The 11,774-nt window shown below is 36.9% G+C and overlaps 1 protein-coding gene across 1 annotated transcript; it reads right to left on the reverse strand.

The window, feature by feature from the left end:
• Window positions 1–1,016: 1,016 nt before the first annotated feature.
• LOC132045849 (ubiquitin C-terminal hydrolase 13-like) lies at window positions 1,017–5,702 on the reverse strand. Its single transcript, XM_059436419.1, has 4 exons — window positions 5,405–5,702; window positions 3,352–4,027; window positions 3,078–3,244; window positions 1,017–1,348 (listed from the first exon to the last, which is right to left on the reverse strand). Exons 2-4 carry the CDS (start codon window positions 3,621–3,623, stop codon window positions 1,170–1,172), a joined length of 618 nt encoding a protein of 205 aa, XP_059292402.1. The 5' UTR covers window positions 3,624–4,027; window positions 5,405–5,702; the 3' UTR covers window positions 1,017–1,169.
• Between the last annotated feature and the right edge of the window lie 6,072 nt (window positions 5,703–11,774).

The raw sequence follows: 11,774 nt of genomic DNA on the forward strand, positions 1-11,774 counted from the left end.
GTCCTTTGGTGTCGAACGATGGCCTCTCGTTCTTCGCTGCATGGTTACATTATATTCCTGCAACAAATTGTAAATCAAACGTAAGTTAATTTCCTCCGTTTCTCCTCCGGGAGCTCCATGCCTGTCCGCATCAACACGCTGGTTTTGAACGGGTTGATTGTTGATCAAATCGATGGGTGCGTTATTGAGTGGTACCCCATTGAGGTTGGCTTCGTGTCCGCTGGATTCATCTTCGTTAAGATGAACAGATCGGCTTGGGTTCGACATCGTGTAACCTGAAATCACAAAAACGATCAAAGCAAGTGAAAGTCGTTTATACAAGCCTGTCACTATTATCCTTAGCCCCACGGTGGGCGCCAAACTGTTTACCCCTAAAAGAGCAACAATTAAATTTGTACACGATTTAAAGGATACGTGACTTAAGCTTAATAACGAATGCAGAGAGTTAGCGAATGCGAGTAAAGAATTAACGAAGCGAAAAAGCAAACAAAAATGGAGAGCCTGAGTTCGATATGGTGAATCCAGTGGGAGAAGATCCTTTTTCAGACTATGCTCCTTAAGTCCGATCAGGGAATTCCTTCCTTGGACTGTTGGGCGAATAATTAAATCTTAGAACGGAACAAAATGATTGAAATATTGGGGCAAAGGTATTTAACGAAGAAGAATTTCTATTAGCCACTAGAATGTATTGTTGAGATTGTGTTGCCCTCTAATGGAGCTGATACATGTTTAAATAGTATAAGAGTCCTACTCGAATTAGGAGGCACGAACCCTTACGTGGATGTTAACAGCTGCGATATAGTCGGACACGTCCGTTGGTGGCGATATCTCCGGCGATAAATCAGGTGAAAATAGCTTTCGGCTGATTTGGGTTTATCCCATTGAACATTCTTCGGGTTCTATCTTACGGACTCATTAGCTCGGTCTTACCCTCGGTTCGATTTCACGGACTTACAATAAAACGGACCTTCGCCAAATCGGAGAGAATTAGGTTCTCACCGTACACAATGAAAAAAATCAATTAATGGCACCAGTAAAATGATCAAGTTTAAATGGCAAGATATGAATTCCGTGCAGCCAAAGAAAACAGAGAGAAGTTTCAAGCAAAATTAAGGAACATTGTTAAAGAATTCCGGCCCGATAAGTCTTGTTGAATCACAATCCAGAGATCAAGTTAAACGATTGACGATACCAACTACAGAAACATCAGCTTGCACAATGCAGCAGTCTTCAACAAGGAAGCCCTTTTCAGGATCATTGAGTTCACATAATGGCATAAATGATGGCCAACCCCAATTGTCTCCAGCAGCTGAAAACCAATTTTCACCACCTGTAAGACAACAATGTCAAATTATTATAAGGAAATGAGAAGTAGAAACCAACAAAATTGAGGATCTGTTTGACATGGCTTTGGAACAGCTTTTAATAACAAACGACTAGTGTATTTGATAAACGTCTAAAAATCATTTTTATTCACATACTAGTCAGGTAGTTTGCCAAGTGAAACTGATTAGACAAAAATTCAAAAAACTAGGTGGTATTATTAAACCAATCTAGCCATGCTAGGGCAGTGAAGCATATGGCAATGTATCATTCCTTGAGAGGTGTCCACCATGAACTTTTACTTCTTTATAATTATTATCAGGCACAATATTTTGGGAGGCCCTTTTACTTGTCCGGATTTATCATCCCCGTGTTTGTACTTCACACAAAGTTTGATCCAGACCCTTGAACATGTTCAAAACAGGTATTTTAAGCCCCTCTGACAGTTGACCGAGCTGATGTGGCATTTTCAAGAGTGAGCTGTACAAAACGAGTGGGGTATACGCATATAAAGAGCGTGGATAACAATTTTGTTTTAAAAGGTGAAACTAAAAGTAGCAAATTAAATAAAAAATAAAAAAAGAAGGGACCCTCGTCGTCATCCCTCTCCATTTTTTACCCGTCGCCATTGTGCCGCTGCCTTCAGAATTTTCAGCAAAGTGACCCTTTCGTCTCCATCAATTTCCTAAGCCTTCATCCTTTCCCAGATTTCCTCCACTGCTTCAGTCAGAGAAATCCCCAATTCCAACAATAAAAAAAGCCGCCCCATTCCCAAATTCTAACAATCTAGTCCATATGGTACAAACTCAAACAACATGCGCTTTGTCATTTTCAAAAGATGTATCTTAAAAGCAACAGTTCCATGATTTCTGTGTTATTTCGATTACCTGGCAATAGAATGTGAGGATTTAGTTCGTGATGATCACGTACACGATTTAGTTAATCACAAGAAAGAATTATACACAAACTACCATCAATATAACGGCGTAATCCCTTCATTCTCCTCCCCTTTTCTACATTCTCTAATGTCAAACCTTGACAAAGCACAAGAATACATCAAATGGGACTCGACCTTCTATCAATTGCTTGATGTATTTGCAGCTGCGAGATTAATTGTTGAGGTTTTTTAAATGACACCAAGACTGTGGAAGTGGATTGAGCTATTGTCAAATTGGGGTGGTGTAGGCTGGTGTGGTGGAGGTGGTGAGTGGAAGAGGGAGAGATGGGCGGATGGAGAGATAAGAGAAAGATTTGAGATTTTTTTTTTTTTTTTTAAAGGGATAAATTTGATTTTTTCATAAAAGCTAATTTCTTATAAAATAAATGATGACATGGCACAATTTTATCTGATCTGGATCACGTGTCCTTCAGATGAAACCAAGTGAGGAACACACACGGTCAGAGGGGTTTAAAATTCATGTTTTAAAATATTCATGGGTTTGGATGAAACTTCGTGACATACAAACACCGGGATGACAAATTCAGACAAGTAAAAGGGTCTCCCAAGCTATTCCACTTTATTATAATATTGCTAAGATACGTGAAATACAAATAATCATCTCACATAAAACACCTATTTACTCAAATATGTAATTTCTTCTAATAAGGAGAATTCGAGTTGCGCAAAATTATTCCAAATGAAGGCAATCAGAAGTTTAACATTTTCTTCCTGATAAAACCTTACCAACTTCTGCAGGTAATTAGGGAACGAGAAATCATACTATTCATTGATATCAAGGAATAAGAGAATGTACCACTCTTCTTGTGATGTTTACCACTAATCCTGTCTTTGATGGAAATGCTAAATTTTGCCTTGACCTTTTTTTGGCAATCAAATCTTTCAGCATCAACTGATTCAAGAAAGACGGAGATGTTCTGGCCATTTTGTCCAATATTACCTTTAGGATATAACAAAAGTTTCCTGCATATTCCAAACACACCAAACTGTATTTACACTACAAAGAAAAAACACTGGAAGAAAAGTGAGTAAGAACATATATGATGGATAAAAAGACATGATCAATATACCATTTACAATCCCCAACAGTAAACTCTTCAGAACACACTTCATTCTTCAATTTTGTGAATTCAGAAATCTTCCATTCGTGCTTATAAAGCTCAAAGTCATTCAATGAGGACAAACATTCACCTATTCCCTGGTTCTTGATGACATATACATCTACTCCAAAGATACATTTGTCACTAACAAGGTAACCATTAGAGGGATCTTTGAATGTGGCATGAGATATACATTTCGAGAAACCCCATTCAGTCTGGATATTGCGGAAACGCCGCTCCATCCCTGCATCAAAAATAAATATAGTCCTAGCAAGTGTATCTGACGTAGTATAAATTTACTGCCTACTTAAATCGCAAGTTTCTATTTATATATGAAATTAGCTTGCTTCTATAGACTGAAAATGAAAAAGAACTTCCAGAGAATCGGGTCATGAAAGATGTACAAGTAACCATCCGCCGAAATTGGGACTTGTAACATGGAAAACAAGACATGTTACATCAAGAGGAAAAGAAAACTATACCTCTTAATAGATTATAGTTGTCATGAATCTGATCAAATATCAAGAAGCTAAATGAGGCATTCACCTCCCAATCAGCTTGAAGGGAGCTTGTCGCAACGATGGCCAAGTATGCAGATATATGGCCTTGTCCATCTTCATTTCCATCAGGATGAATGATCATTTTCCTATCCCATGTTCATGAACAGTTCAGGAAATTTTGAACAATTTTTTTTTAAAAAAAGGGTATCAAAACAAGTCTACAGCCAATGAAATAATTTTAAATAATCATGTACAAAAATCTTTAATGCTATAGAATATTATAATTAAGAATTCTACTCAATGAGCAATGCATCCAGCTTTCTAGACCTCTTACCGAAACCCAAATAAGAGAAAAAAGCACAAGACGGGAGGAAAGTAAAGTCAGTTTCAACAAAGATTGCTTATCCAATCCATATCTAAAATAGCCCATAAAAATATGATCTGCCCAAGTTGTTAGCACAGCTCATTTTGGCCCACTCATTTATTAACTCAGTCCATTTTGACCCGCACATTTGACACCTCTACATAGCTTCATAGCTCATTAACTTACCCTTTCTTGTATTCCTTTAGCAATCTATGGTACATGGCCCAACAGACTTGTCTCAATACTATGTATACATATCTAAAATGAACATACTGATCAGTTAATAGGTATTCATCATGGAGTCAGATATGAGTACTGGATATAGGTATGGACCTAACAACAATACGGTTAAATTTAGTAGGTTTAAACATTGATTTGATTCCTGAGCAGTATCCATACTAGTTCGAGGTGCTATAGACAAAATGAAAGGTTAAACAAATTACGGTTTTACAGAAAATAAATCTTTACCATTAGGTGGTCAATGTATGTACAGATTCTACAGATTGTTCCTCTTAGGCCACTCATTAGAGCTGAACACACACGCACACATCCATCATAACAAATCAGAATCAATTAATGATCAGATATGTTTACTCCCAATATTAAGGTAATTAATGGCTTCTTTGTTATATACACGAAGTATGTATTACATATGGAGTAACACACTCCTGTGAGTTTTAAAAATTTATTTTACAATGTGGTGCATCTTTAAGTTTAGTTTTTTGACCTTTTAGCTTAAATTAATCTTAGAAAGATTGCCTATCGGGTCCCCAAGAGCCCCTTCGAAAGCCCTCTCCCTTCTTGCTAAATTGACAAAGAGGCAACATATTACTACCAATATATTACATAGGAATTAGGATCCAACTGTGATGTATCCGTCAAATTTTATTAGCTCACTTTTAAATTGAAGGATTTGTATTAATTACATTATTTCAAGGCAAGCGCATAGTTGCGAGAGTTGAGAGAGCTCATTATCAACTAAAGGATTGTGCATAACAGAGATCAAATTCACAAAAAAAAAAAAAAAAAAAAAAACACTAGCAAAAAAACAAAAAAACACTAGCAAAAAAACAAAAAAACACTAGCAAAAAAACAAAAAAGAGAATAAAAATGAGAAAGAAGTCTAGACAAATATTTTGAAGTTAACAACGAGCATTACCAGCTGTAGCCACCGGACTTGAACTCATTTGATTCATACTTGATAATACCATTGTCTGAGAGCGACGAAAAGGATTCAATCTTCAACAAGTAACGTGCTGGTGATGCATTTGTATTTTCCATGTTTACATCTGACCCTCTGAAATGGAAAAGACAAGAATACAATTGAACATTAGATATTGTTTAAGACAATTAAACACTGCTATATCTTCTTTTATAGCTTCAAACCCCGCTAGCATTAGAGCATCTTTAATAAGGTGATTTGCCAACTTCATATTTCATTGTGAAAGAATAAAAGGAAGCCAAACAAATGAACAAGCTCATATACACTTGTAGATGTAGTAGCTCCAAATTGAAATTGCATCAGATGTAAATATTTAAGTGTTAAAGGTGCATATTAGCTTTAAAATATAAAGCAGGGAGAATATATCATACTACCACCCATATCTCTGTTTCTGATCAGCATTGAGGGACTTCTCACTTGTGGTTCAGTAATCTGTTTTATACTACTTTTTTTTTTCTTTTTTTTTTTTTTTAGTAGGAAAGATTAACATATTAAGATTCAATACTACTTCAATTAATTGAACCTATATGGACTCTTCGATTACTTCAACCTATAGGAAAGATTAATGAAATAATCACATGGACTCTTCGTTTATTCTTTTCTCAGAATCCAAGTCAATTAAGACGTCTTCATTTGCTTCTTTTTTTCCAGCATCCCAAGGCACAGAGGTCTCTTCATTTGTTCCCTTAATTAATTTTCCAGCATCCCAAGACTAAAAGTCATATCTATTCATTTGGCTTCCACTGTTTAGACCTCTTTTCACAACGTAGATACGAATACATTATACTCGCGACATCCCAAAATAAGTGTCATCTTAATAAAAATAAATTGTCCCAAAATAAGTGTCATGTTAGGAATTCAAGACAAAAATTGGTAAGTGTTTCCAACTATGCCCTAAGCATTAAAGAAGTAGTCCTCTTTAACATTACTCAATTCTCAAAAAACATTTAACAAATAAGGGTAGTTTAGTAAACTCTATATTGTATTTATTGATTTCTTAATGGGCGTAATTTTTGCTAAGGTGACACTTATTTTGGGACGGAGGGAAGTATATTTTGTGTACTTCCTTAATATCTAAATCATCATATAATATAATGATATAGTATAGAAAAATATAATAATATATCAAGGAACCCTTTTATAAGTTTAAAATTGAATTAAAAAATATTCATTAAAAGTACTTAAACATAAGAGTATAGTGGTCAAATACTCCTCTTAATTAATACGTATTTCATAAGGTACGTGTAAAACAAAAAAGGGACAGATAATTTGACACGGAGGAGTATTTAAATTTGTCATTGGATTTAAATGTTTGAACACATTTATATTAGGTCTCCACACTTTCGGAGTCAATTTTTTGCACGGATTCCCCTTCAAAGGCGCTGGTCTTTAATTTTTGCCCCTCAAATTGCTGGTCTTTAATTTTTACCCTTCGCCTAAAATACCCAAGGTTCTAGGTTCGAACCCCGGCTCGATAAAAAAAAAAAAAGTAATTTCGCAAGTCAGAGTAGTACTGAGTAAAAAAAAAAATATTGCCTTAAAGTAGAATTTGCCTTTATGCCCGAAGGCAAAACTCTGACTTAAATAGAGTTTGCATGCAAACTCCGACTTAAGTAGAGTTTGCATGCAAAATCTGCCTTAAGGTAGGGTTTGAAACTCTGCCTTAAGGTACGGTTTGAAACTCTGCCTTAAGATTTATTTTTTTAACTGAGCGGGGATTCAAACCTAGAACCCAAAAATTTAGACGAAGGGTAAAATTAAAAAATTTCAATTTGATGGGCAAAAATTAAAGACCGCCCCGAAATAAGGGCGTTCTGCGAATTGCCCTTTGGGAGTTGCATTTTCAAAGTCCCATACCTTTACCTTACTTAAAGCATTTTCAAAGTCCCATACCTTTACCTTACATTAAGTAGACTCTTTCTTACTCTTAGAAGGTGGAATATTTGAAAAGTTACATTGAATGATTATCAACTAAAAGATAGACCATAAGAAATCTAGATGCAGTAACAAGTTCGAAGGCCTCATACCTTCAGTATATAGAACAAGCACTAACATTCTTAACTCTATTTTGCGGATGACGAAAAAAAAAAAATCAGAAGATAGCTGACGACCACAGCTTCAACTCATTCACGACTTCAGAAAGGCTATTAAGCCAGAAGATGATGCAGATTGGGATTTCTAGGGTAAAAATTAAGAACAGCTACAGCTAAAAAAAAGAAGAAAAGGAAATAAGCAACAATAATGATATGTCTGATAGATGAAAATGAGAGGAATACAAGGCATATATGTCAGTGCTTGTGCTCACTACAGACAAAACACCATAACTAACTTATAGGGACTGAATAATAAATACTGATACTAGAATTAATATAAACTCAGGGACTAAACTGTGAAAATCACAACTTCTTATTTATTCCCTTCATTAACTACTTAACCGACTGTACTACTTCCTCTGCCTTCAGTACAACTCGTATCAGTCCTTCCCCCTTAAAATCTTCCTTGACCTCAAGGAATAAAAGCTGGAAACCTGAGGAGCAAAGCATTATAGTCTTCCCATGTGGCCAAATCTTTTGGTAGTTGTTCCCATTGTACTAACACTTGAGGCACAGCCTTATTGCCCTTTTGAATCATTCTTCTTTCTAACACCTTAGCTGGTTGAGGACAGTAGGGACTAGCAAGTTCAACAACAGGTGGATGGGAGAAAACAGATGGTAGTGTGTGACAAGGTTTTAGTTGTGAAACATGGAATGTGGGATGAAGAAGTAAGTGTGCTGGCAAGGATAGTTTGTATGCTACTGATCCTATTCTTTGTAATACTTGATAAGGGCCATAATATTTGGCAGACAGCTTGTTGAAATTTCCTCCAGATAATGTAACTTGCCTATAAGGTTGAATTTTTAAGTATACCCAATCCCCTTCTTGAAACTGCCTGTCTGACCTATGCTTATTAGCTTGGTCCATCATTCTCTGTTGAGCTCTCTTGAGATGAAACTGTAGAAGCTGATTCTTGAACTCTCTTGTCAGTAAACTTCTATCAACTTCTTTCATGCCTGACTCTCCTACTAGGGTAAATGTATAGGTGAAGGCTGTCCATAAAGGGCCTCATAAGGAGTGGTTTGTATTGAGTCGTGAAAAGTGGTGCTGTACCACCATTCAGCAGTAGCAAGGTAAGAATACCAATCCTTCTGAGATTCAGAGCAAAAGCACCTCAAATAAGTTTCTAAACATCTATTGATCACCTCTGTTTGACCATCAGTCTGGGGATGGCATGCAGTAGAGGTGTTCAAAGTGACCCCCAATATAGAAAACAATTCTTGCCACAACTTGCTAGTAAATACAAGGTCCCTGTCACTTATAATGTCTTCAGGCATCCCATGAAGTTTATAAATGTTCTCCATGAACAATTTAGCTATTTCACTTGCTGAATAAGGATGGGATAGACCAACAAAGTGAGCATATTTGGTTAGTCTATCTCCACAACCTGGATAACGCTTTTCCCTTAGACTTAGGTAAACCATCTATGAAATCCATGCTTACACTTCCCCAAGCCCGCGTAGGCACCTTCAAAGGTTGTAACAATCCAGGGTAAGGGGCATTATCATATTTATGTCTCTGACAAACATCACAACCCTTCACATATTCTTGAACATCCCCTCTCATCCCCTACCAATAAAATAATGCATATAACTTCCTGTAAGTGTGATCCACTTCACAGTAGGGCTGTTCAAAACCGAACAGTTACCAATAACCCAACCGCAAAATTGGCTTATTGGCTTATTGGTATCGGATTAACGGTTGGTGAACGGATTAATATTTTATAGCTAGCGACTTATCGGTGCGGGAGCGGATTACTCAATTTTCTTATTGGGTAAACCGTTAACCCATTAAAAATATTAAAGCCTCAGCCCCATTCCCCTAGTACTGTTCATTGGTAATGATATCTGGTTTGCACTTAATTTTAACTCGGTGATAGTTCATAGCAAACATAACCCGTTGACAAGTCTGACGATGAGTGATTTCATTTTGAAAAGCAAGATTCTTCCCAATGACTACATAGTAAAACTTTTGATTACAACTATTTTGCTTTGTTTTGGAGAAGAGAATATTGAAATATGGTGTCGTACTTAATAACGACGATGCCTTAAATTAACGACTCTCGGTGGCTCCTTCTTTCGTTTCATAACGGAATTTGAACTCAAAATCACCGTGATTTTAACTTTCATTTTCTTAAATTTAACCGATACACCGCCGATAATTGCTAACCCGATACCGAACCAACCAATATCTTATCGATTAGCTAGCGAATTAGTACATTTTATAAGCCGATACCAAATAGCCCGAACCGTTAAGCATAACTATTCGTCCGATCTGCGATAAGCGACCACTCCACGTTGTCCTCCCAGAGGTGAATCATGCCAAAAAGAGTTATAATTTCTTTCCTCAATTGTTCCATGTCCTACCATAATCTCCATTCTTTCTCGATTGATCATTAAGGAAAGTATACCCGCACTATTCCCTTCCGTTTTAAAAGTCCGTATCAATTCAAGCATTTCTCCATCTTGCTCCCAAGTACGCAACCTTGACTTTAGCAAGTTAGTCTTAATAATGGATAGTGTCGTTGCGTAAAACTCCACTAATGGCAACCTAGATAATGCATCTGCAGCCCTGTTTTCTTCCCCTTCTTATACTCTATGCTGAAGTCATACTGCATAAGTTTGGTAATCCACTTCCGAGCCGTGTTCCAATGTGTAATTCGTTTCAGAAATTTAAAAGTATCGGTCCGTTTTGACAATAAATGTTCTCCTATCAAATCTCGTGACTATTTGTTAACAGCCATCACTAAGAAATAATTCCTTGTCATAGGCAGACAAGGTTTAGTTCAATGGTGACAAACCCTTACCGAGAAATGCAATGGGTTGTCCTTTTTGCATCATCTTTTGCTCAATACCAATGTTGCGTACATCGTTTCTACAACAAAGATCATTGAAAAGTCAAGTAACACCAATCTGAAGTCTTTATTTGCGAGTGCCACCTTCGAGCTTCTCAAAGCCTCAATTGCCTTTTGATTCCACATAAAGCGCCTTTCTTCAACAACTCGGTAAGCAGGTTTACCGATAACCCCATACCCCAATGAACTTCTATAATAACTGTTAGACCTAAGAACCCTCTCTGTTTGGAGAGTCTCTGGAGTACTGGCCAATCTTTGAACAACTCTTTTTTTTGTCCGTAGCTACCCCGCTTAATGATATGTAGTGTCTAAGTACTACTGCCTTTTCAAAGAAGAAAAACACATTTACTTCTTTCGGCCTACAACCGGTTCTTCTGACAATTCAAAAGTAATCTTAAGATGCACCGGGTGGTCTTCCAAGGTTTCTTTGTAGGAATTAAAATGTCATCAAAGAAAACCAAGACAAATTTTCTTAAATGATATTGAAATATGTGATTCATAAGACTCTGAAAACTAGATGGAGCATTAGTTAGCCCAAAGGGCATGACTAGATACTCAAAATGTCCAGAATGGGTTTTGAAAGCAGCTTTGGCAATATCAACTGGTGCCATCCTAATCGGTGGTACCCGACTCCTTAAATCTATTTTTGAGTAGATTTGAGAGCCTCAATTCATCCAATTGTTCTTCTACAATTGGTATTGGGCTTTGTCTTTTATAGTTCCCTTATTTAAAGCTCTATACACACATAGTCTCCGACCCATCCTTCTTACCAACTAGCACCACCGGGTGATGCGTATGGACTTGAGAAGCTGTGTTGAATGATCCCTTGCTCCATCATTTCCCTTACCATCTTCTCTATAATGTCTTTACGTGATTGGAGAATATCTATAGGTCTAGAGTTAACGTGATTGACCTTGAAGCAATGGAATATGGTGGTCAAAAACTCCTTGATGGAGGAAGTTTTACGAGGTTCTCCAAAATACATTTATACTCTTCTAACAAACTGTCCACGCCCATCGGTTCATCTTCTATCACAATTTCCTCCCTTTTGTTTATCACCGTTTCGACCTTCTCACTTTCATCATGAAAAAGCGAGAGCTCGCCTCGATCCATTTGGTGATGGACCTTGCTTCTACATGTCTTAAACTTAGGTCAATCGTAATTTCAAAGAATCGTCCCGATGTTCAAATTCCATAAAGAGTTTCGAAAATCAACTTGATATCTCCCAAAAGGACACAACCATTGTACTCCCAATACCATATCACTCTTGCCGACGGGGAACAAAGAGTTATCTTGAAAATACGGCCCTTTCGTACGAGCCATTTGGACTCAACCCTTTACATAACTTGTCGGTAGAGT

The sequence above is a fragment of the Lycium ferocissimum genome, unplaced genomic scaffold, assembly GCF_029784015.1.
Source record: "Lycium ferocissimum isolate CSIRO_LF1 unplaced genomic scaffold, AGI_CSIRO_Lferr_CH_V1 ctg8214, whole genome shotgun sequence".
NCBI classification, from domain to species: domain Eukaryota; kingdom Viridiplantae; phylum Streptophyta; class Magnoliopsida; order Solanales; family Solanaceae; genus Lycium; species Lycium ferocissimum.

Coding starts and splice junctions, on each gene's coding strand:
- LOC132045849 (XM_059436419.1), bottom strand. CDS start 3,623: ATGGAGCGGCGTTTCCGCAATATCCAGACTGAATGGGGTTTCTCGAAA. Junction 3,245..3,351: donor ACTGTTGGGGATTGTAAATG/GTATATTGATCA, acceptor TGGAATATGCAG/GAAACTTTTGTTATATCCTA. Junction 1,349..3,077: donor TAAACATCACAAGAAGAGTG/GTACATTCTCTT, acceptor TTATAATAATTT/GACATTGTTGTCTTACAGGT.